General features: G+C 40.8%; 1 protein-coding gene across 1 annotated transcript in view; it reads left to right on the top strand.

Annotated features, from left to right (window-relative positions):
* Positions 1–24,088, top strand: part of LOC124876437 (ephrin type-B receptor 2-like) — a 52,936-nt gene extending 28,848 nt beyond the window's left edge. The window contains exons 4-16 of the mRNA XM_047379200.1: positions 1,781–1,936; positions 3,139–3,474; positions 4,356–4,480; positions 4,595–4,757; positions 11,206–11,314; positions 13,483–13,547; positions 13,704–13,826; positions 15,147–15,394; positions 16,609–16,824; positions 16,998–17,147; positions 18,415–18,608; positions 18,698–18,853; positions 19,955–24,088. Of these exons, the coding sequence (XP_047235156.1) occupies positions 1,781–1,936; positions 3,139–3,474; positions 4,356–4,480; positions 4,595–4,757; positions 11,206–11,314; positions 13,483–13,547; positions 13,704–13,826; positions 15,147–15,394; positions 16,609–16,824; positions 16,998–17,147; positions 18,415–18,608; positions 18,698–18,853; positions 19,955–20,063 (2,150 nt within the window). The 3' untranslated portion in view covers positions 20,064–24,088. The remainder of the gene's footprint in view (positions 1–1,780; positions 1,937–3,138; positions 3,475–4,355; positions 4,481–4,594; positions 4,758–11,205; positions 11,315–13,482; positions 13,548–13,703; positions 13,827–15,146; positions 15,395–16,608; positions 16,825–16,997; positions 17,148–18,414; positions 18,609–18,697; positions 18,854–19,954) is intronic.
* Positions 24,089–26,947: the final 2,859 nt, after the last annotated feature.

Here is a 26,947-nt window from a genome sequence, read left to right as displayed (position 1 = left end):
AGGTAGCTGCTACAGAGCAGCCCATGTCAAGACTCCAGGTAGCTGCTACAGAGCAGCCCACGTCAGGACTCCAGGTAGCTGCTACAGAGCAGCCCACGTCAAGTCTCCAGGTAGCTGCTACAGAGCAGCCCATGTCAAGACTCCAGGTAGCTGCTACAGAGCAGCCCACGTCAAGTCTCCAGGTAGCTGCTACAGAGCAGCCCACGTCAGGACTCCAGGTAGCTGCTACAGAGCAGCCCATGTCAGGACTCCAGGTAGCTGCTACAGAGCAGCCCATGTCAAGACTCCAGGAAGCTGCTACAGAGCAGCCCACGTCAAGTCTCCAGGTAGCTGCTACAGAGCAGCCCATGTCAGGACTCCAGGTAGCTGCTACAGAGCAGCCCACGTCAAGTCTCCAGGTAGCTGCTACAGAGCAGCCCACGTCAAGACTCCAGGTAGCTGCTACAGAGCAGCCCACGTCAGGACTCCAGGTAGCTGCTACAGAGCAGCCCACGTCAAGACTCCAGGTAGCTGCTACAGAGCAGCCCACGTCAAGACTCCAGGTAGCTGCTACAGAGCAGCCCATGTCAGGACTCCAGGTAGCTGCTACAGAGCAGCCCACGTCAGGACTCCAGGTAGCTGCTACAGAGCAGCCCACGTCAGGACTCCAGGTAGCTGCTACAGAGCAGCCCATGTCAAGTCTCCAGGTAGCTGCTACAGAGCAGCCCATGTCAGGACTCCAGGTAGCTGCTACAGAGCAGCCCATGTCAAGTCTCCAGGTAGCTGCTACAGAGCAGCCCATGTCAGGACTCCAGGTAGCTGCTACAGAGCAGCCCACGTCAGGACTCCAGGTAGCTGCTACAGAGCAGCCCACGTCAGGACTCCAGGTAGCTGCTACAGAGCAGCCCACGTCAGGACTCCAGGTAGCTGCTGCAGAGCAGCCCACGTCAGGACTCCTGGGAGCTGCTACAGAGCAGCCCACGTCAGGACTCCAGGTAGCTGCTACAGAGCAGCCCACGTCAAGACTCCAGTTAGCTGCTACAGAGCAGCCCACGTCAAGTCTCCAGGTAGCTGCTACAGAGCAGCCCACGTCAAGTCTCCAGGTAGCTGCTACAGAGCAGCCCATGTCAGGACTCCAGGTAGCTGCTACAGAGCAGCCCATGTCAGGACTCAGGCGGGCGACCTCCTGAACTCTGTTTTTGGTAGTGAGTGAGTTTTCGTTATTAAATCTTTTTCACTTACCATAACGCTGCCTGCTCATCTGCAATGTGGGGTCCAGTTCCAAGTAAACGTGACAGAACGTGACACAAAGGTTACATTTGAATTAGACTTCTGCAATAAATTCTGAATTTATTTTAAGGCTTATCCTTGTTTTCAGGGGTCCCAGCAGGTAACCACATTTTAAATTTGATTATAATTTTAAGAGGTATTAAGGTGCTACTGTGTGCTTGGTTTTGTTTGTTCCTTTTGCCTTGTTGTGTGCATCTCGTTCCAACACGTGGATATGAAAAGTGACAGCATCTGTCGGGGTCTCTGTAACTGTCATTTTAATGAGCTGACCTTTCTGAGATCCAGACTTTCAGGCAATCATGAGCATGCCATATGCTTTTCGGAGAAAAGTAACACAGAAATATCATTTTCAGATTGTGCCCGACACTGTTGTGTGTGGTTGTGGTGTCTACCTAAGCAGAAATAATGCAAAGCGCATCCTGTATTGTGGTGCCATGAGACCATTTTCAACTTGTTAATTGCTCCTTTGTCTTTGGAGTTCTCATTTCTGGTTTTAATTGTTTTTCTCTAGCATGTGTGTCAGGCTTCTTCAAAGCTGCACAGGGAGATGACAAATGCCTGCAGTGTCCCATAAACAGCCGAACCATCAGCGATGGAGCAACTACCTGCATCTGTCGAAATGGCTACTACCGCGCTGACTCGGACCCTCCCCAGATGCCATGCACCAGTATGTAAACACACCACTGCTATGGCAACGCATTCCTAGGTACCAGTTTTGCAACAATGATGCAGGTTTTAAGATAATCATTTAAAATAAACAAGCATCACACTGTTTGGTCAGTGACTATTCACGATGTGTAAATAGACTTTTGAATATATTACAAATCTCACGTCATAAATAAATATAATGACATTTAATTATGGACCTGAGTAAAAATCTATGTATCCAGGGTAGATATGTGGAGTTCAGGTCATTTGCATTGTTGGTTCTGGTGTCTCTCATCTTCCTCTTTACAATACTCCATAGATTCTCAGCACAGTACCACCATGGTCACTGGACCAGCTTTTGGTACCTTTGGCAGTGTGGGCTGGTACCAAGTCCTGCTGGAAAATGAAATCAGCATCTCCATGAAGCTTGTCAGCAGGGGGAAGCATGAAGTGCTGAAGATGTCGTGGTAGATGGCTGTGTTGACTGCAGAAAGAAAGATTATTCAGAAGCGGAAAATGATCTGGGACATCCCAGCAAATTTACCACAATTTTAGGAATGCTCAGAGGAATGACATCTCAGAGGAGATAAGATTAAATAAGATGTTCCTTTCTTGATCCAGGCATTGAAACTCAGGTATTACAACTAAAGTAAAAAAATTACAAAATAGAATAGTATAATTAGGAGTACTTGTCAAATGTTAAAGTTCATGACAGGAGTTGTTGAAGGAGAAAGCCTCTTCTTTCTTTTAAAAAGAACATGACAGCATGAGTTAGATTTCCAGAACTGCATCTGAATGAACATCCAGACTCCTGGACCAATGTTCTGTGTTGAAGGTGAGACCCCAGCAGGGATGTTTGGACCTAATCCACAGCAGTTTGCATGAGCCAAACAGCATATTAGTACAAACACCTCATACCAGTTGTCAAGCACAACGATGGTCTTATGATTTGTTCTTGTTTTGCCAACATGGGATTAAGTGTTTAACCTGAATGATTGTCATTTTTACTGTTTAACAATAGGAAATTATACATAGTTTCTTTATAAATAAATGATTGCATAGTTTCTTCTTCTCTCATCTTTACAAAATTATCTAGTACCGATAGCAACTTTAGAACTTATAAACTTTGTTTATAAAGTAGGAATTTTCATCTGATTTAACAGTTACAGTTCTTTATACGCAATACCTGGGTAAATTGCTTCTTCCATCTCTCTCATCCAGCTGTTCCTTCAGCACCACAAAGGGTCATCTCAATGGTGAATGAAACTTCTGTGAAGCTGGAGTGGAGCCCACCAGTGGAGAGTGGAGGTCGTGAAGATGTTGTCTACAACATCATCTGTAAAAGCTGTGACAACAGGCGGGGCAGCTGCACCCGCTGTGGAGACAACGTCCAGTTTGTTCCTCGGCAGCTTGGGCTGACGGACACCAGCGTCCACATCAGTGACCTGCTGGCTCACACCCAGTACACCTTTGAAATTCAAGTTGTTAATGGAGTGTCTGACCAGAGTCCATATTCACCACAGTACACGTCTGCCAACATCACCACTAACCAGGCTGGTTAGTGAACGTCTTTCAGATCTATTTAACCCATCAAGACCCAACAGGACAAAAAAAAACTAATTTCCATTCAGGAACTTCAGTGTTCCTCAATCACAAATAGGGGCTGAGATTGGGGGGATTGCGTATGCCGTAAAAGTGGGTGCTGGGGGCAGAGGGGTGCATCTGGAGACTGTAAGTGGGAGGTATGAGTTTAGACATTTTGTCAACACAAACATTGATTAATTGGTTCAGTTAGCCCTGTTCTCCCTCTTTTAACTAATTTTTGCCAGTTGCAGGGCAAAACGAAAAGAATGAAGGCAATGTGTTCTTCATTCATGAAGTTGATGTTTCTGAATTATATTTAAAACTGTGTCAGTTTGTATTATGGAAGTGTATAAATATATGTAGAAAAGTAGCTAGTTGTTTAAAATAAGTGAAAAACATGATGCCTATGATGACATGGTCATCCAGTCAGTCTTACTGTCAATACCACAAATCTTCCAAAATATTTTAATTTATTTTTTACTCTGCAGCTCAGTGCTAAACGACACATAAACTGGTCCCGGTCTACAGCCTGCTGTTTGTGGACCACTGACATATAATCCACCATCATATGCATAGAAAGACAACACTAAAGTGTTATTTGACTAAAACTGCATATCTTTATACAGCTTTGTGCACAAGGCAGATACACAGTAATGTGATTGAGGCATAATGATGGCTTCAGTGGTTGAAACAGAAAGAAGTTGGTCTATGACGGCTTTGGTAGAAAACACCTTAAATGTTTTTAAGACCAAATTATCAACTTAAAGTTTCAGAATCTTCATTCTCGAACACATCAGTGATGTGTCTTTGTGGCATTACTTTCCTAACTTGACATCTTTTTGATTTCTTCTCAGCACCATCAGCAGTGTCTATCATCCACCAAGTTAGCAGAACTCCTAGCAGCATAACTTTGTCCTGGTCTCAGCCTGATCAGCCTAATGGTGTTATCCTGGACTATGAACTGCAGTATTATGAAAAGGTATGTCAGCGCTGATTGGGTCACACTTGTAAAGGGATTTTGGGTCCTGAACAGAGAACAACAGTCTGCATGCAGCATCCAGACCTGAATTGTTTTCTGGTTTCTGTGTTTCAGAACTTGGCTGAGTGGAACTCCACTCTAATAAGGAGTCAAACCAACACAGCAGACATACGAGGCTTAAAGCCTGGGACTATCTACGTCTTTCAGGTCCGAGCTCGGACTGTCGCCGGATTCGGAAGCTTCAGCGGCAAAATGTACTTCCAAACTATTACTACTGGTAAGACTTCTTAAATCCTCTTTAGGATGTAAATAACCTTTAAATTTCAGCCAGTCAATACATGTGTGTAGTTGTTGCATAGACCACTGGTGAGGCTGAATCTTTTATAAATTTCTCTATATTCTGCATGGGAACATTGAGCTCCACATAAGAGATTATTATCACAGTCATATGGACTTCAGGCTGATAAAGATAGGGTGTTGTTACTGTAAACTGAACCTACAGGGGTTGGACAATGAAACTGAAACACCTGTCATTTTAGTGTGGGAGGTTTCATTGCTAAATTGGACCAGCCTGGTAACCAGTCTTCATTGATTGCACATTGCACCAGTAAGAGCAGAGTGTGAAGGTTCAATTAGCAGGGTAAGAGCACAGTTTTGGTCAAAATATTGAAATGCACACAACATTATGGGTGACATACCAGAGTTCAAAAGAGGACAAATTGTTGGTGCACGTCTTGCTGGCGCATCTGTGACCAAGACAGCAAGTCTTTGTGATGTATCAAGAGCCACGGTATCCAGGGTAATGTCAGCATACCACCAAGAAGGACGAACCACATCCAACAGGATTAACTGTGGACGCAAGAGGAAGCTGTCTGAAAGGGATGTTTGGGTGCTAACCCGGATTGTGTCCAAAAAAACATAAAACCACGGCTGCCCAAATCACGGCAGAATTAAATGTGCACCTCAACTCTCCTGTTTCCACCAGAACTGTCCGTCGGGAGCTCCACAGGGTCAATATACACGGCCGGGCTGCTATAGACAAACTTTTGGTCACTCATGCCAATGCCAAACGTCAGTTTCAATGGTGCAAGGAGCGCAAATCTTGGGCTGTGGACAATGTGAAACATGTATTGTTCTCTGATGAGTCCACCTTTACTGTTTTCACCACATCCAGGAGAGTTACGGTGTGGAGAAGCCCCAAAGAAGCGTACCACCCAGACTGTTGCATGCCCAGAGTGAAGCATGGGGGTGGATCAGTGATGGTTTGGGCTGCCATATCATGGCATTCTCTTGGCCCAATACTTGTGCTAGATGGGCGCGTCAAGGACTGTCAAGGACTACCAAACCAAACATTGTATCCTGAAGGCGGTGCCGTGTATCAGGATGACAATGCACCAATACACACAGCAAGACTGGTGAAAGATTGGTTTGATGAACATGAAAGTGAAGTTGAACATCTCCCATGACCTGCACAGTCACCAGATCTAAATATTATTGAGCCACTTTGGGGTGTTTTGGAGGAGCGAGTTACTCCACCAGTATCATGTAGTGACCTGGCCACTATCCTGCAAGAAGAATGGCTTAAAATCCGTCTGACCACTGTGCAGGACTTGTATATGTCATTCCCAAGACGAATTGACGCTGTATTGGCCGCAAAAGGAGGCCCTACACCATACTAATAAATTATTGTGGTCTAAAACCAGGTGTTTCAGTTTCATTGTCCAACCCCTGTATGTTCTGGTAGAGTCCTGGGACAGAAGGAAGATTAGGAATTTCTGATTTCTGGGCTAAGAAAAAGGCTTGCCTGGGGCAGAGGCTGCATCTAAACAATTAAAATGACACGATGTGCATTAAGAAACTGCTGTTCTCCCAGCAAATATTTAACATTTAGAGCTGTATAAGGATGGTAAAATGTGTAATGGACCAGAAAATTCAGCCAGACGCAGAGCACGGTTTAATTCAATTCAATTCAATTCACGACACATGTTGTCTCAAGGCACTTCACAACAGTCAGGTCCATCCGTTCCAATTAATCGTAACCATTGAACAGTGCAGTCAGATTCAGTTATTTATTCAAATTGGATAAAAAGTTTTTCTATCTAAGGAAACCCAGCAGATTGCATCCAGTCAGTGACTTGCAGCATTCACTCCTCCTGGATGAGCATGTAGAGACAGTGGACAGTCACTGGCGTTGACTTTGCAGCAATCCCTCATACTGAGCATGCATGTAGCGACAGTGGAGAGGAAAAACTCCCTTTCAACAGGAAGAAACCTCCAGCAGAACCAGAACCAGGCTCAGTGTGAGCGGCCATCTGCCACGACCGACTGGAGGTTTGAGAGAACAGAGCAGAGACACAAAAAGAACAAAGAAGCACTGATCCAGGAGTACTTTCTATGGGAAGGAAAAGTAAATGTTAATGGATGTAGCTCCTTTAGTCGTCTCACCTAGAAAGAAAGAACAGATAAACTCTGAGCCAGTTTTCAAGGTTAGAGTCTGAAAGAGAGCACATAGAGTTAGTCACAGTAGAAGCTCAGTCAATTTCCATGTCTAGGAGAGAGAAAGGGTTAAACACTAAAAGACAGGGCTATGTGGATCATCGGTAGAGGGTGAGCATTAAGTTGTTACCAGCAGAAGCTCGGACGATTCCCCTCTCCAGAAAGGTGTCACAGGTAGACACAGAGTCAGGCCAGGTGTAGCTTCTAGGAAGAGAAAAGAGAGAACAAAGTTAAAAGCTGAAATAACAGCAAATAATGCAAAATTGGAGAGTAGTGTGAGAATGTAGCGAAGAGGGTGAAAGTGGTCATTATGTCCTCCAGCAGCCTAAGCCTATAGCAGCATAACTACACAGATAGTTTCAGTTCAGATTATTTAGTTAAACGGCGCTTATTTACAACAATGTCGTCTCAAGGAACCCCACAAAGGGTCCCTCTGATGGTCATTGTTCTACTAAAAACCACAAGGATTGGGATACCTCCCTCTGTCAGACTGATTATAACCATTGGAAAAGAGAAGGGGGGTTTTTTAATGGAATATTTTGTTTTGAGGAGAAAAAAAAATGTTTGAAAACTTTTTAAAATGACTCATTTTTTCTCACGAAGAGAAAAAAGTTATTTGCAAAACATAAACTTTTATTTGCGCATGTCAAAAATCTTTGGTTACAACACTCGCTCTTTTGGTTTTGACGCTCTCTGTTTTTGGTTGAACTCAAAGAATCCTGGCAACGGTTGAGAAAAATAGGAAAACAGAAAAAGAACCTACAGAACATTTATATTAATAACATTTTTACAACTTTCACATTTATGTTTTAGGTAAAATAATAAATATTTAATATTTTACTGTAGTTTTGGAGAAATACCTTGTCAAAATACCTCAAAACCATTATATGCATTTGTCCCACTTTCAGGAATTTATTTCTCCAAAACCATGAGAGGTGACAACACAATCTCTTCAGATTATATTAGAGGGTCATCTATATTATAACCAGAATTAGTATTTCATAATTTCACTGTAGGTTTCTGGAGAAATACACAACTACTCCAACAAAGTACCACAAACGCTTCTTTTTGGTGAGGTCGATGAGGTCTTGTGGGAAGTGGTCTGGACAAGTTAAAGTGCAAGAGCACCCAGATCTCCTCTGATCCTGGACTGGAAACGCCCCTCGCCTGTTGAAGAAGGTACAACAACAGCTCTTCTTCATCTCCTCAGCTGCTGACAGATATCTACAGGGCCACGGTGGAAAGCACTGTGTGTCTCAGCATGACAGTGTGGTGAGAGAACTGCACAAGAGAGGAAGTATCACGGTTGTGAGGACAACACACAGGATTATGGGATGCCATCTGCCCGACATGGACTCTGTTTTATACTACACTTGGGGTAGTTGTGTATTTCTCCAAACCTTTACAGTAAAATTATGAAATATTAATTCTGGTTATAATATAGATAACCCTCTAATATAATCTGAAGAGATTGTGTTGTCACCTTTCATAGTTTTGGAGAAATAAATTCCTGAAAGTGGGACAAAAGCATATAATGGTTAAGCATTTTGAGGTACTTTGCCAAGGTATTTCTTCAAAACTGTACAGTAAAATATTAAATACTTATTATTTTACATAAAACATGAATGTGAAAGTTGTAAAAATGGAATCAATATAAATGTTCTGTAGGTTAGTTTTCTGTTTTCCTCTTATTCTCTCAACCGTTGCCAGGATCGGGTCCTTTCTGCTACCGTAATGCATCTTGTATGCGCGACGCTAATCTTTAAGAGAGAGCTGGTGTCAGCTGACGTCACCGCGTATTTCTGACTGTCGGCTCACTTGACCACAGTTTTCTTCTGTAGTGTTGATGTCTCCTCACTGAAGCGACGCTGCAAGCCCTGCAGTTCGAGCAGAAGTTCAGAGATGCGGGGGATCAGAGTCTGCTGCTTTAGTCAGCGCTAACCAATAGGGAATCGTCTTACAGCCTTCGTCTTTAGGCCCCGCCCAGGATGTTCATGTTTCCAGAACTCAAAATTCGTTGAGTTCAACCAAAAACAGAGAGCGTCAAAACCAGAAGCGAGAGTCATAACCAAAGATTTTTGACATGCGCAAATAAAAGTTTATGTTTTGCAAATCACTTTTTTCTCTTTGTGAGAAAAAATGAGTCATTTTAATCTAAAAAAGTTTTTTCAAACAATTTTTTTTTCTCCCCAAAATAAAATGTTACAACTCTGAAAGTTTTGATCACAACTTAATATTTTTTGATTGAATATTCCAAAACCTTTGACCACAATTTATTTTTTTGATTGAGATTAGTTTTTTGTTTGATTGAATAATATTGAGACAAATTTACCTCTATATCATACAGGCTCCCTCCCTGATAAACTAAACCACTTGAACTATAAGCTTTATCAAAAAGGAAAGTTTTAAGCCTTGTCTTAAAAGTAGACGGGGTGTCTGCCTCACGGACTAAAACTGGGAGCTGGTTCCACAGGAGAGGAGTCTGATAACTAAAGGATCTGCCTCCCATTCTACTTCTAGAGACTCTAGGAACCACCAGTAAACCTGCAGTCTGAGAACGAAGTGCTCTGTTAGGAACATATGGACCAATCAGATCTCTGATGTATGATGGAGCTAGATCCTTAAGGGCTTTATATGTGAGGAGGAGAATTTTAAATTCTATTCTGGATTTAACAGGGAGCCAATGAAGGGAAGCTAAAGTAGGAGAAATATGATCTCTCTTTTTAATTTTCATCAGAACTCTTGCTGCAGCATTTTGAATCAGCTGAAGGCTTTTAACTGCATTTTGTGGACATCCTGATAGTAAAGAATTACAATAGTCCAGCCTTGAAGTAACAAATGCATGGACTAGTTTTTCAGTGTCACTCCTGGACAGAATATTTCTAATCTTGGCAATGTTCTGGAGGTGAAAGAAGGAAATCCTAGAAACCTGTTTAATATGGGATTTAAATGACATGTTCTGGTCAAAAATAACGCCAAGGTTTTTTACTTTACTTCCGGAGGTCAATTTAATGCCATCCAGGTTAAGTGATTGACTAAGCAGTTTCTTTTTTAAAGACTCTGGTCCGGTTTACAAGATTAATTTTAAATCTGAAACTGGTGGGAGTCAGGAATCTTCTGCAGGAGCACACCAGAAACTCTGTAAGGCGAGAGGACAGGTTACTGGCTGTTAAAGAGTCAATGAATCTGAAAGGACTGAAAAGCAAAAGCTACAAACCTTTTCAGGATGGATATCAGGGGTTCAATCCAGACAGGATGCTCGTCCGGAACGGAATCTGTCTGTTCTGGGAATCCAAAAGGACGTGACCATCTCCAGATAGTTCCTCTTCAGCCTGCACGCTGTGGAGTTACTCTCACTTCTACAGAGAGAAACCAGGGAACGGCAGGCGAGGGTGCCAACATCACAATATGTAACGTGGAAATGGAGTCTTGGGCAGGCTTGATTCGATACACAGAAATCAGAAAACCTGTCAGTAATGAACCCAGAATCCAGAGGTGAAGACAGGAGACAAGCAGGGGTCATACATCAAGAGGCAGAGATCAGATTACTCATCCAAGTATTAATCTTGTAACTCGGAGGTTGAGTCACAGAAACAAGTTTGACATTCAGAGATCAGAAACTTGGCAGAAATCAAGGGAAAGGCAAGGTAGGAGAATCCAGGGCACAGAAACGTGGTTGTAACGATTAGATGAAATGACGGCAAGGAAAAAACCCTGGACATCTACAGACAGGAGCTTTTGATAATATGGCAGAGACATAAAGACTGTAGAGCGCTTAAATAGAGCAGATCACAGGTGAGTGAACCTGCACTGATTGCAGCAGGTGGGCGTAGCAGAGTGGAGAACAGCCAGACATCAGACCATAACACCCTGAGGGGTTTAAATTGTAGAAGGTGGTTCCAAAGTCAGTTTAAGTTGTTTAAAGAAGTTTTGACATAAAGTCTAATTGATCCCTGAATCCACCAAGGCAGACAACAAAAGACAGGATATTTACTAAGTCAGAAACTTCTAAGCTCCTTTTGGGAAAGTATTGTGACTGAAAAATAGTTAGGAGGGGTTTAAAATGAGTTGGAAAGTTTCCTTGTGACCCGGTTCGATAAGCTGCATCTGAAAAGTGAGAGTAGGGACTGTCGGAGGCTGGCTGATTAACGTGTTGTAAAACCCTGTATTTAAGTAAGTTGCTTAAGTTGCTTAAATAGTGTATCTGTTGTGTGTTTTGTGTTTGTTAGAAGAGTATAATTCCAGTATCCAGGAGAAGCTACCACTCATCATTGGGTCTTCTGCAGCAGGAGTCGTCTTCATCATTGCCATGACTGTTGTCATAATTGTTTGTCGCAGGTGAGGCATTAATTCATGGTACAGGTAAATAAATCAGGGCAGCAGAGTCTGTTGATGTTAAAAGGTTTATTCAGCCAATAATAAGTTAATAGAGTAAGAAGTAGAACTAATGAGGTAAACTCCTATGCATCTCTAATTGTTTTACTAAGACATGTTTGTTCTTGTCGCTGGATTGACGTGGAATGCATCCAATTTCCTTTTGGAGAGTTTGTACACACAGATTTTTCTGCTGATCTACTTGTTGTTAAGCTATTGTCCAAACTGTGTGCAAGTAGACTCCTTCCTACCTACCGATGTATTCCTGCCAATGTAAAGCAAGCTCAGCAAACAGTTCCAGTGCCCACTCCTCAGGAAGAGGTTTTACTATCACTTTTTGGATGTTTGTGGACATGCAGAACCTTTTTTGTAATTGCAACCAAACATCTTACTATGATCTAGACTGTGATCATGAACTGTTCTTTTAGCTGCAACATTATTAGCAGCTGTTTTACTGCACATGAGGCCATTTTGAGGTAAAGTGGTGATGGCTGCATGTTTTTTTTTTAAACCATTTTAAAACAAAAGGATAATGATTTTATTCACATGTGTTGCTCTTTTATAGCAATCAGTTAGCCTAATAAATTCACATCTATGTTTAGGTTATCTCCAGTTACTCTTGCTTCCTCCCACAGCCAAAAATGCATGTTAGGTTAACTAGTCTCTCTGAATAAACTTTGTGTTGGCCTGTGATTGGCTGGTGACCTTACTGCTGGGGATAGGCTCTAGCCCCAGCCGAGCCACTGTCTAAAAGGGGATGGATGGATGGATGGATGGATGGATGCATGGATGGATGGATGCATGGATGGATGGATGCATGGATGGAAGGATGGATGGATGGATGGATGCATGGATGGATGGATGGATGGATGGATGGATGGATGCATGGATGGATGGATGCATGGATGGATGGATGCATGGATGGATGGATGCATGGATGGATGGATGCATGGATGGATGGATGGATGGATGCATGGATGGATGGATGGATGGATGGATGCATGGATGGATGGATGCATGGATGGAAGGATGGATGGATGCATGGATGGATGGATGGATGCATGGATGGATGGATGCATGGATGGATGGATGCATGGATGGAAGGATGGATGGATGGATGGATGCATGGATGAATGGATGGATGGATGGATGGATGGATGCATGGATGGATGCATGGATGGATGGATGCATGGATGGATGGATGGATGGATGGATGGATGCATGGATGGATGGATGCATGGATGGAAGGATGGATGGATGCATGGATGGATGGATGGATGGATGGATGCATGGATGGATGGATGCATGGATGGATGGATGCATGGATGGAAGGATGGATGGATGGATGCATGGATGGATGGATGGATGGATGCATGGATGGATGGATGCATGGATGGAAGGATGGATTGATGGATGGATGCATGGATGGATGGATGCATGGATGGATGGATGCATGGATGGAAGGATGGATGGATGGATGCATGGATGGATGCATGGATGGATGGATGCATGGATGGATGGATGGATGCATGGATGGATGGATGGATGGATGCATGGATGGATGGATGGATGCATGGATGCATGGATGGATGGATGGATGGATGGATGCATGGATGGATGGATGCATGGATGGATGCATGGATGGATGCATGGATGGATGGATGCATGGATGGATGGATGGATGGATGCATGGATGGATGGATGGATGGATGGATGGATGGATGGATGGATGGATGGAAGGATGGATGGATGGATGCATGGATGGATGCATGGATGGATGGATGGATGGATGGATGGATGGATGGATGGAAGGATGGATGGATGGATGCATGGATGGATGGATGGATGGATGGATGGATGGATGGATGGATGGATGCATGGATGGATGGATGGAATGAAAAATTTTTTATATTATAATTTTATGTGTAATTATTTTCTATTACTTGCTGATTATTCTAACGATTTAGATTATTTTTAGTTATTCTGTGACATGCTGTATAACATATAAAGTACACACTCACATATTGTTTATACTTGTAGACTTTTTAAATGCTGTTGGAGACACACTATTGAAGAAGCGGTGGAAAATGACTGACTGACTTTTTAAATGTAAACCTCTCTTTCTCCATCAGGAGGAGTTCAGACCGACCAGAATCTGAGTATTCCGACAAACTCCAACATTACACCAGTGGCCACAGTAAGTAACTTTCCCAGTCCTATGTATTGCTGTCAGTTATACAGAATAATCTTCATCTTCAGTGAGATGGGGATGAGTTTTAGTTTTTTAGTTTATGTTGGGCCTTACTAGTTCTTGAATGTTTCTCTGCTGCTGTTCCGTTTCTTTGTGTTGAAGTTTCCCCAGGAGTGAAAATCTACATCGATCCCTTCACATATGAAGATCCCAATGAAGCTGTAAGAGAGTTTGCCAAAGAGATTGACATTTCCTGTGTCAAGATAGAGCAGGTGATTGGTGCAGGTAAGGAAACAGGAGATTAGAAAGAAAATGTAAATGGGGTTTTTATTTAGATGAAACTGCTTACCTTTTATAAATACTGTAGGATTTCTATGTCCTGCTAATCAGACCCACAGACCTGTTCAATAACAGCATTAATCATACATACCACAAACAGCAACGCCAGGATTTCCTGTTTTAATTTGTTAGTAAACTGCAAATGAGTTTTAGCTGCTGCTGGTAACAGTTTGTACTGTTAGTGGACAATAAAATTAGCATCCCTCAGTAAATATATTCTTAAATTTGTATATTGTTAAAAACTCTTTTTTATTATTTCATGCTTACATTTTTTGGGTTGATTATTACATAACAATTATTACATTATCTCTCAATAATGCAGTTAATCAGTGTGGAGCCTGCTGTTCTGCACTGGTAAATAAGATCTTCCTGTTCAAAGGAAATATTTCTTTCTCGGTTCCTCAAGATTACTGAATCTGGTGCAACAAGGTCTTTTAGCCCGTCGTAGACTAGCTTAGCTCGATTGACTTTTTTTTAGTTCAGTTTAGCTTACCTTCACTTGGTTTTGCTTATTGCCTTCTGCCTGGTGGGACGTGTCTGGTAAACCTTCGAGAAGCAGAGACATTTTGATCAGATGTCCAAACCACCCCAGCATCCTACCCCGGCCACACTCGAGAGAGAGAGAGCTCCTTGTTGTTCTTTCAGTGATGACAGAAATCTGTAAATTAGGAGCTTTGCTTTTTGGCTCAGCGTTTTCTTCACAACAACAAAGACCTCATTGACAGACACCATTATAGCAGATGAGGCCCAAAATCATATATCCATCTTCTGCTTCATTCTACCAACACTCAAAAGCAAGAGATCTAGATACTTAAACTCCTCCACTTGAGACAATGAACAACAGAACAACAGGATCCTGGCAGAGTTCAACCTGCACTAGGAACCAGTTTGACCTTGTATAGGCATAATTCTTCCATTGGTTAATAAAAAACTGAATACCTCTTAAAAGCATCCCTGGCGCCCTGTACCGCTACACCCTCCTCACATATTGCCTCTCCAAGCTAAGACTTCCCCAGATCCACGCAATACACATGGACTGGACATCTCCTATGACCCCCTCCATAGTTCTACGGGGTAAAGATCTGCTCCACTGTCCCATGTCCAAGATGGCTTAGCTTAGTTTAGCTTAACCTAATTCATCTTGATTTGGCTCAATTAGGTCAGGTTTGGTTTAAAAGTATTGATATATAGAGGCTGTATTTCTAACTGCAGCACAATTTAATGTCATTATGTTTTTTTCCCCACTGCCATTTGTATTTCTGGTAGGTGAGTTTGGGGAGGTATGCAGTGGAAACCTCCAGCAGCCTGGGAAGAGAGAGATGCTGGTGGCCATTAAGACACTGAAGGCAGGCTACACTGAGCGTCAGAGACGGGACTTCCTGAGTGAGGCATCCATTATGGGCCAGTTTGACCATCCCAACATCATCCATCTGGAGGGGGTTGTGACCAAGAGCAGTCCTGTGATGATTATCACAGAGTTTATGGAGAATGGATCCCTTGACTCCTTTCTGAGGGTAATGCAACCACATCACCTTCTGCAATAAGTAGAAATAAAGATATACCCAGGGGTGAAAGTAGTTTTAAATTCTTGCCGTCATCTTCAGTTTCTGTCTTTTCTTTTAAATTAAAAATTTGACAGTTCGGTTGTTTTCTGTAGATGGTAAGTGATTTATTGTTCGTCCTGTCCTAATGCAAGCGGCGGTTTTTTTATGTCTGTGCACCACCTGTGTAAAATTTCCCAGTCCATTAAATCGAACGCACCGATCTCCTTGGCAACCGCTCTGTTTTGGAGGTAAGCGCGCATGCGCTCTCCTGTAGTGTATGTGAAATCTCTGTTCTCAAGCGGAGTTTTCGAGCTGTACTGTATTGTTGTAATTCATCAAAATAACATGAAAAACAACTAGTTTCTCTCCCTTTGCTTTTAACTGGGCTATTTAGCAGCGAGTAGACAGACATTAAACGTAGCGGTGCTCGTTTTAAACGCTGGCTGTTCATAAAAACCTCGATCTGCGAGTGGAGAGAAGCAAAGCAAGAGCGTTGAGGCTCCAGCATAGCAGAACAGTTCAGAAACTATCTGGAATGAGGGGAAAAAAGCTATATTTATAAACAGAGTAAATCGTTTTTTTAGACTGTCTATTGGTAGCGGATCTGATCTTTGTGTGCTCGTGAATTTTTGCAGCTGTATCTATTCTAGATGACGGTTTCATAGCAGACAGCCGTTCTGGCGCAGAATCTTTTACTGGTACGCAATACCGGACCGTACCAGCTCACTTTCACCCCTGGATATACCTATAATCAGCAGTGTTAACCTGTGCTCCATTCTCGCATTATGACCATTAAGACTCTGTGACACCATCAGTGGTGAGTCAACTTCATCCACCCCATATTTCATATCAGTCCTTACAAAACACATAAGCCTGAAGAACATCTAGGTCCTGACCTGAAAGTGTCTTCTGAATGGGCGTTCCTTTAGTTAATGATAATTTTCAGACTGACCTATAAGTAAGATCCAAAAAGAAAATAAAACTTCCTAAAGAGGTCAAATAAATTACTCTCAACGTTTTAGAAAGCACCTTTAAGTTATCTTCATCTATTGAAATTAAAATGCAGCGTATAACAGCCGATGACGGGTTCTGCTGGGAACCCGTAAAGCAATCTGACTGGACAATAGCACTGAAACACAGAATAAATGAACTGTATATGAATTAGATTTTTTTCTTCTTAAAAGCAAAATGATGGGCAGTTCACTGTGATCCAGCTGGTGGGATTGCTGCGTGGCATTGCAGCAGGAATGAAATACCTTTGTGACATGAACTACGTTCATCGAGACCTGGCTGCTAGGAACATCCTAGTGAACAGCAACCTGGTGTGTAAAGTGTCTGACTTCGGCCTGTCACGTTTCCTGGAGGACGATACGTCTGACCCAACCTACACAAGCTCTCTGGTGAGTCCTCAGTAAACAATGTGAGCACCTATGGTAAATACATGTCGATCTGGAGCAAATTGCTTTGTAATTGTGTAATAAATGGCATTTTATTTTTTAAATAGAATAAAACAAGACAAAAAATGAGTTAATAATCGTTCAAGGCCTTCCCTACATCTTTTCTTCCCTGTTAGGGAGGAAAGATTCCCATTCGGTGGACTGCCCCTGAGGCCATTCAGTACAGGAAGTTCACCTCCGCCAGTGACTGCTGGAGCTATGGCATAGTCATGTGGGAAGTGATGTCATATGGTGAAAGGCCCTACTGGGACATGAGCAATCAAGATGTAAGCCCTGCTGAAGATCAATGCAGCACTTTCATAAACTGATAATAAACTTGAAGTGTTTGATTATTTACTGCTGTTCTGTTTTACAGTTTAATCAAACGTTGCCTCCAGAGTTGTCTAACAGTTTTATGAGCCTTCAACATGCTGTGCAGGCCCCTGGGGCCGTTTTTAGTGCCGACGGTATCTCTAAACAAAATATTATGCAATATATGAGCCACAATAACTGGAGTGTTTGGGTAATGAATATGAAGAACAGAGATGACATCGGCTGTTCAGTATTGGAGGAATTCTAATTCATTTATTGACTGAATTGACTTTAAGCTAAAAGGATGGATCTTCTTTCATTTAGCCAACATCACGTCTGATCCAAGTGGTCACTTCCTCCCAAGTATATGAAGTGGTTGTAACTCACTGAAATCTACTGGAACCTCATATGCATTTTTTTATTTATTTTTTGCTCTGTTTTGTTTTGATCGACATCAAACCAAATCAAAACTCAGGTTCGCTCTAAGAAGCCCAGATGCTTGAGGGTTTGTAGCAACCATTTGGTGGCAAAGATCTCAAACGTTATTGAATCTTCTTGAGCCATTCTCCTAGTTTGGGGGTTCCAACTCCAAGTGGTTTCATGATCAGTTACACTGCTGTGGCACTGACCTTCCTCAACTTCTCCATTTCTTCTTTGAGTACTTGGTTTTCCAAAGTGTTAAGTCCTTCATTCTTTCTTTCTCAATGTCTCCTACAATTTCTGCCTTCTTGTATTTTCTATCCCATGATGTGTTGGTTATCCATCGCCTGCTTTGTTAGTCTACATCTGGAAGTATTAAAGGGTCACAGTCAGGTCATTCTCACCACCTTTGGTGCTGCTTCCTACTTTGACTGTGGGACTTCCAGTTCATGCTGATCAAAGATGTTCCTGTAGGCTCTTCTTATCGTCTTCTTGTATGTTGTAATCAAGTGCTTGGTCATCCAGGTTTAAGATGGAACTCAGCACTGTCTAACCAGTATACCATTGGTAAAAGTTTCTAAAGAAATCTGCTGGCAACACAATTATCTTATCTGCATGACTTATTCATGGCAGTCTACAGAAACCGCTGGCGATTAAAAACAACCTGAAAAGTTTATTGGACCTTTAACATCAGCTGTATTATGTCAGAGATCAATAATGAAACATTAGTCTAATTTCACCTGTTGCTTTCATGCTGTTTGTAATTAACAAGAGTAGTTCTGCATTGAATTGTTATTTATAGCAATGTTTGGATTTTTGTAGGTAATCAATGCCATAGAGCAGGACTACAGGTTGCCAGCTCCAATGGATTGTCCAAGTGCTTTGCATCAGCTGATGCTAGACTGCTGGCAGAAAGACCGCAACAACCGGCCCAAATTCAGTCAAACTGTCAGCACCCTTGATAAGATGATTCGCAACCCCAACAGCCTCAAGACCACAACACCTCTGTCATCATGGTAGGCAGACATTTCTTTCATACAGCGACTGACCCCTAATCGGTCTCTAAGGATTTTTCTCTTCTTTTGTGTTTTTTTCTTTCCACCAGTGTTCACTTACCTCTGCTCGACCGTAGCACCCCAGACTTCACCTCTTTCAGCACAGTGGATGAGTGGTTGGAGGCTATAAAGATGGGTCAATACAAGGAGAACTTTGCCAACGAAGGCTTCAACAGCTTTGATGTGGTGTCTCAAATGACTATGGAGTACGCTGGTTACCTCTCAAATCTACGTTGTCACATTTCAGATAGATTCATTTATTTAGATAATTTAAAAGAACCTTAACAACTAAAATAAGTTAAATTAATTCAAACCATTAGGTTGAAAAGAAAATTAAGACAAATAAAACAACACAGCAAGACAAAAACAAATCTCATACAGAATTAAATAGGTCGTTTGGAGTTGCAACACTTTAAATCAGGTGTAATTGTAAAAAAAAAGAGGGTTCTGGTTAATCCCAGTGTCAAGATCATTAAAATGGACAAGGTGGGGCAGGAAATAACTGCAGCTGATATTGTAATAATATATAAATAGAACTAAATTTCTTGGAAAAGAAGATTTCGTGTCCCTACTGGCATTTATTTTACAGCAATGAGCAGCAATGAGACAGAAGGGGGAAGACACGCTAAGGGCTAAAACATATATTTTCCTGTAACACAAGTGACATAGTATGTCACTCAGCTGCAACGTTACACTTCAAAACATGTCATGGCTACATTTTTACATGGCATAAAAAATATCAGAGGCTTATAAATTGTTACATGGCTGCATTTTATGTTTTTATCATAGTTTTGAGTATTTTTAATAGCTAAGACTAAAAAAGGTGTGGGTTGCATAGAAGTTGAAAAGTAAAACTAGATGGTATTTTAGTATCGTTTGTTTCTGTGACAATGCTATCGATCATTTATTTTTACGTTTAGAACCTACTGGTATGAAAAAGGTTGTATTAAGATTATTGTGTGCAAATTTGTCCTGTTTATCAGTGTTATTAAAGTTTTCCTAAAATTTGTTAAAAAATATACATTAATTTAATGATGTCACAGACTTATTACAATCTACAGCCCAAACACACACACATGCCCTCGCTGTTTTTTACGAGTGAAGGAGAGACTTTTAGCTGCTTTAATTTGATGGAAAATGTTTTATTTGAGGTGTCGAACCGATGGAATATGTTTAGGCTCTTATTGTGAAGGTCTATAGTTAGTGTCTCTGATGTATTGATGCTTTTACCAAAGTATCATAATATTTTTGCAGTCTGGTCGAGTATAAAAGCAGATTAGGAACTGACCAATGCTTTTTTTCTTCAGAGACATCGTCAGGATAGGAGTTACGCTGGCTGGCCACCAGAAGAAGATCCTGAATAGCATCCAGTCCATGAGGGCACACATGAACCAGATTACCTCAGTGGAGGTGTGATTTTATGGACCCGTCTACACGGGCTTTGTTTACTGTAGAAGGCCAGCAGCCTCCAGCACTGTATCCTCCTGAACTTCTGAGGAGAGCTGGTAACATTCATCCAAACTGTGACCTCACCGTACCTCCCTCCAGACTCTACCCAGACGGGCCCATCAGTCTGCAGCACGGAAACGTTGGATATTTGTTGGGGCAGCTGCTGTATGTTCAGGTAACAGTTTATTCAGAGGCTTAGAGACTGCAACCACTGAAAGGACGCCGTGAGATGATACACTCTGTTTCTATTTACCATGGCATTACCTCCACCACCTGGTTCATTTACTGACCAAGAAGAAAGTCAGTCTAAATTTATCCGGCAATCTATACAGCACATTTAAATTTGACTGAATGAGAGCAAAGCTCCTTGGTGTGCAGTACTGTTTTCAGTTGAGCTTCATTGACACATGGGACCTTCTCCTCCATGATAGCTCAGTCCAACAATGATGTTGTCAATGTTGGCTCATTTTTAAGGGTGTAATCCCTGAAATAATCACGTCTGACCTCACATTCGGTGCTTTTGATGGCAAACAGACTTAGAGGCCTTAAACACCATGCTGACAATCAGCTGGAGGGAACATCTGGATTGATAAACGCTTATATCTTGGCTCCTCCGGGCCCTCTTTTTACTTTTTTCCAGACTTTTTAACTTGTTGAATTGATTGGGTCTGATTGTTCAGAGACAAAGTCCCTGACTGTTGGTTTAGCATAGTGAATGAGTACAGTTTTAGGTTTTTGGGACATGAACATTTTTTTATTTCATGCGTGATGCTTAAATGCTGAAGGAACAGAAATATCTTAAATTTTGATGCGATTCTTAACTCTTAGACACACCTGCCTAAATGAGCCACAGCAAAACCAAAAGTGAAGATAGAAGTTTGTAGATCTTATGCAAACCAAGTTCAGACATAATTTCTTTTTTTGTCTTCCCCAAACCAGCCTTGGAAATTGCTTTCTGATTCAATACTCGCTAAGTTTAAGCATGAATCAAACCAAGTTTTTAAAACAATGGACAATTACACTGCAACAACTGCGTGGTTTTAAGGTTTTATTTAGCAGGCAGCTATTTAACAACACGCAGCTCCCAACAGGGAAGGGCACTTCAGTTAAATTCAGCTTCCCTGAACACTTGGTTAATTAATTTGAGTCAAAACAGTCATATTCACAACCGTACCCATTCAAATGGTGTTCCGAACAAATAGATTTAGGTTAATAAGTCAAATGTTTCTATAAGGCAGGGGTCTGCAACCTGCAGCTACAGAACCACTGTGGCTCTTATAAAAGCAAATAAGTAATGTTTTTAATTATTAGGGCAATAAGAAAGAGTGTGTTTCTTTTCACATTTTTTATGCAATTTACAATACATTTAGCTACATTTCCTTGGCTTTTAAAATAAAACACTTCATTTAGTACATATTTTTAAAATCTATGTTTTTTGCAGCTCTGGATAAATTTTAATTTGTAGCAGCGGGAGCAAAAGTGGGTCTTTGAATTGAAATGGTTGCTGACCACTGATCTAAGGAAACCATTGATTGCATCATCTCTGTGCTGCAGTGCAATCCCTCATCCTGAAAAAGCACAGGGTAACAGTGGAGAGGAAGAGCACTCCAACAGACCAGACTCTAGGAGAGGATGGATGACAGGAATGGGTTACAGACAAACACGGATACTCTTAGAGTATCTCCCAAGAGATCACTAACACAAAGTTAGTGACCATAAGGTGAACATTAACATGAGAAAAAAAAAGGGAATACATAGAAAATTGTCAATCTGTCAGCAGTTTTGGCCTTTGGTAAAATGACTAAAGGGACGGATCGCCCGAACCAGCCCTAACTGTGAGCATTTATGCTTAGCTTTGTGCTTCAGTGGCGGTTCTTGCACGGATTCAAACTCTACCCTCCTCCCTTACAGTTGGACAAAGAGTTGTGCTTTACTTGCAGTTCACTTTGACTAGCTCCATGTAGTAACAAGTATTATGGCCTGCTATGTTTGCCTGTTGTGGCTACATGTTCTCTTTCTTGTGATAGTTTCCAGTTTTGTAAACTCACACAGAAACAACCCTATGAATGGATGTTTTCTGCAGCAAAGAGCAGTGAAGATGGTGGCAGATTAATTTGTGCTTCACCATATATGGGTATAGTTTGAGCCTATACTGTTCTCGTCATGCTCATTGGGTATGTTCAAAAGATTAAGGACTAATAATAATTTGGTATATAATCTTAAATTGTAGGCTAGTTGAAAAAAAATCAGTCAGCAGCAATCAGAGGTGTCTATGCAACATGGGGGGCACCCACTCCCTATTGCTTGAACATGCAGATAAGCGATTTTAAATAGAAGATGGAGCTTGGTCATTCAGGGTTTTGTGTGTAAGAGGAAGAATCCTAAATGTAACATTGATTCAGTGAAGAAAAGGTAAGATTGCAGACATACGATCTGCTGTTTACCTCTCGTCAAACGCATGGACTCGTTTTTCTGCATCACTTTGCGACTGGATTTTTGTTATTTGGAAAGAAATTGTGTAAATAAGAACAAAATCTGGAAATCTGTTTTTATGTAGGGGGTAAGGACATGTCCTGGTCAAAAACAATGTGAAGGCTGTTCAGTCTGATACTGAAGCCAATGTAATGCTGTCCAGGGAAAAACATTCACTAAATATGTCATTTCTAAGTCATTCAGCTCCAATAACAGACATTTAGTGGGAAAAATTAGGAGCCATTTAGCTTCCTTTAAAACCTACCACTTTACAAATAATGTTCACTAAACGTTTTATTTGCATATGTACGATATACAATGCAGCCCTCTCCCATATTCTTGTGTGATTTATGTCTGTTAATTATAAAAACTTTTGTTAATGAGAACCTTGCTCTTGTGATCACATTATGACCACCTCCCTAAAGGACCTCTGCGTGCTTCTCATGTTGCAAAAGGAAAACAGGCCTTTTGTGCTTGCCAGTTAACGCCATAATGCAGTCTGCGAATGTAGAATGTGGTTCTGTAGGAGTCGGCCTACATGGATGAGAAATTAAATTAGCTGGTAGACGCTAGCCTATGTTGTAAAATTTGACATTGTGAACTTTCAAGCTATCTGTGTAGACATATTTCATAATTAGTACTCACCACTGAAATGTTATGCAAAGCAATAGTGTTGGTGTTGCTCCAGACTAGTGTATTGAGTCCAGAACAGCAGAACGGCGTAAGTACGATGGCTGAAAGGTGCAAACGTGCTGCCAACACATGAATGATGCAAACTCCAAAACACAAAAAAACAATTCAGCAGAAAAAAACTGCAAAAAAAAAATGCTGCATACATGAAAACAACAGCAAGTTAAAAAAGCTCCACAAAACAACGTGTACCAGACCACTAGAGAGGAGTCGACCACTAATATTACCGATGTAAATATGCTGCTGTTCTATAACATTTTAAAATATCACGACCACTTGTTTCAAAATTACATGAAGGAAAGCAAACCTTTTCTTTCTTCCGTCCAAGGTTCTTCAGCGCAATCCCTTTAATATCTTAATATCTTTACTGAGGCTCTGGTCCAACGTGACTTGGTGGTCGACTCCCCGTAGTGGTCGGCCGCTTTAATGGAGCGAGCTTGCAGCTTTTTTAACTTATTGTTGTTTTTGTATTTGCGGCGTTTTTCTGTTGCTTTGATTTCATGTGTTTGTGTGTTTTGGAGTTTGCATCATTCATGTGCGTTTCCGCCGTTTGTGGCGCATTTAGCCGTTTGCGGCATGTTTGCACCTGTCTGCCACCGTACACGTGGTAATAAGCTTTGACTCACAAACAGACTTTCATCTATGATCTGTCCATCCTGCTTCAAACAAACCTTCATTACAAATGGCAGAGCTGTAGATTTATACCTCACAGACTGAAACTATTTTCCTGGTTCTTGTAACCTCTATCATCAAATATCTTTTTTGGTCTCAGATATTTGGGATGCTAAACCTCTTCCTTCTGATGAATTTGCACAAATGTATGAAAGAATTATCCTGTCAAAAAAACAAACGAATGCATTTTCTGTTTAAGAGCAGAAACTCTTATTCACATTCAGAAACTTTACTGCTGTCGCTCAAAACAAAAAATCCTGATTTCTTGCGAAGACACTTTGGATTTCCACTCTCAGATTTAATGTCTCTCATATCCAAAACACTTTGTATAGCTAAGCTCATCTATCTATCTATCTATCTATCTATCTATCTATCTATCTATCTATCTATCTATCTATCTATCTATCTATCTATCTATCTATCTATCTATCTATCTATCTATCTATCTATCTATCTATCTATCTATCTATCTATCTATCTATCTATCTATCTATCTATCTATCTATCTATCTATCTATCTATCTATCTATCTATCTATCTATCTATCTATCTATCTATCTATCTATCTATCTATCTATCTATCTATCTATCTATCTATCTATCTATCTATCAACTGAAGAAAAACTAGTTTTCCAGTATAAGGCAGGGAAATTACAGCTACTTACATTTGTTATATTGGCTGACATGTCGGTAGGGTAAGCATAGAAAAACAATCTCAGGAAACCTGAGGTTTTTTTGCCAGAGAAAAGCTGCACCAACATCCCTCCAGCTCAAACACACAGAAAGTCTGATTGCAAGGAACACAACTTGGACAGGAATTTAGTGAGAGGCATTAAATCTCAGAGCAGCTCAAACCTGTCTCACCTGAGTGTGAAAATAAGACAAAATGCTCTTTGATTAATAAATGTAAAGTTTTGTATTTTGACTGAAACATTCCTCCATACAGTCACATTTATTTACTCGTTTATGAGGTTGTGTGTGACCTACGTTCTTGTTGTAAATGCCTTTGTAAATTATAAGAATGTGATCATTTCTTTTGTGGTATAATGTCCTGAGTTGTGTGATATTGCCTCCTAGAACACCCCAATCAACTTATTTCCCAGTAGATTTGAAATTTAACTAACTTTTGAGGTCTGACCTAAAAAACTGTCGGTTTTAAATCAAATAGTTTGACTTGTACAATAACTTCTGGGTGCATGTGTCTGTTTGAAGATGATCTGTATGTTAGGACCTATGTGTTCTACACAGGACGCAGCGTGTTCGTTTTACCTGAGCAACGTTTTGAGACTGTTTCAGGAAGATTCTTCCAGATCTCGTTTTACTTTAAAAATGGGCAGACTTTTTCTGAATATGTATTTTCTCATGCAACATTATGTGTGTCAGTATTGTAACAAAGATCCTGTATGTATGCTATACAGATGCGCACAAACTCACTGTACTGTACTGGACACACTTTTACTCTGTTGTACACATTCCTGGTGTAATGGATGCTCCTGATCACACAGACCGATGTGTTTTAATAGGCTGTGTTTTAGCTGTGAAATCTAGTTGTTTTAATCTGTATGGTTCATCTTTTTCCTCTTTTTGTTTGTCTGCTAGTTGCAGACTGTGCTCCTTTAATTTAATACATGGGTGTTTGGTTGAAGAAAGATGATCATTAGCCTGGATGGATCGGACACACAGACTGATATGTCTGATTTCATATTTGCATTTAATTTAATCTGTTTTTATATATTTTTTTTAATTATTGTTTAACTAATGCTATTCTAGCTTTAAGCTAGACATCTTTGTATACTTGGATCCTTCACAGACACAAAAACAGAAACAACCTCACTTAAATTTGGCTTCTGTGTGTGTGTGTGTGTGTGTGTGTGTGTGTGTGTGTGTGTGTGTGTGTGTGTTTGCTGTCCCATGTTTGTCCTTGCTTGCATAGAGTAGAAAGAAGCTTGTTCTTCCTGTGGATATTTTTGTCAGTTTGATTTCAGATTTGCAGTAAACAAGCTCAACATGTTCAGTAGATATTTGTGATAGCACTGTAAAAACACAATAGATATTGCAATCATTGTAATAATCTCTTTATTACCATTTATGTGCTTTTTCAGAGACATTGAGACATTCAAGTGGATATAAAGAGCAAAAAGACACAAAAAACAGAGATTACAAATTACATTCTATAAACCTGTTCAGGCTTTTAATACCAGAGGAAAACTGCCAGGAGTCTGTTAAGCTGTATATATTTCATTGTGAGTTTCTGGAATTAACAACCATCAGCAAGTAAATAAAATCGAATAAAATTCCTACCCTGCTAGTAATAACATATTTCTGTTTGGGCAGCCGACTGTTATAACCCTAACCCAACCAGAAGTGTTTTTTCAGAACAGAATGGAAAATGTTTGGTAAGCATAGTTTGGACTAATTAGCTTTTTTCCTTTTCGTACAGATCTACCCCATCTGTAAATGTATACCTTTGTTTGTAAATTGACCTGTTTTTATCCTACTATTCTTCTGTGTTCCTGTGTGTGCCCACCATTAATTGTTTGTCCTCCAACATGGCGGCGACTGTTTTCCGGTGGACTTTCAAAAGACAAAATTACCAGACCTCTAGATTGCTTTTGACTTTCAGTGAGAAGCTTTGTGAAACAAAATAAAACAAAAATGTTAGTTTGCTCTCATTTTCTGCAGTAATTAGTTATTAATTAGGCTAACCCAATGCTAAAGCTTTATGCTAACTGACATTCATTTCTCACATATAAAAATTTGTCAGCATTGTATTTATTAGTGGGGAGTACCTAATCTACCCCTGAACCCATGATGTGTAGAAAAAAAATGCTTTACACAACTATTTTGAAGATAAATATGAATGATGCAGTTTTGTATGTTTGTACTGAAATTCTTACATCAGCTGACTATTTACTCAACCCTAACCATCTACTGCAGGTATTTGATCTGTTGGTATTTTTGAAATGATGTTGGAAAACAACATACCAAGAAAATTACTGTTTAAATTGGAATGGACA

The sequence above is a fragment of the Girardinichthys multiradiatus genome, chromosome 1 (assembly GCF_021462225.1).
Source record: "Girardinichthys multiradiatus isolate DD_20200921_A chromosome 1, DD_fGirMul_XY1, whole genome shotgun sequence".
NCBI lineage: Eukaryota > Metazoa > Chordata > Actinopteri > Cyprinodontiformes > Goodeidae > Girardinichthys > Girardinichthys multiradiatus.
The sequence above is the reverse complement of the archived record's forward strand: the minus strand, read 5'-3'. Positions and strand labels throughout refer to the sequence as shown.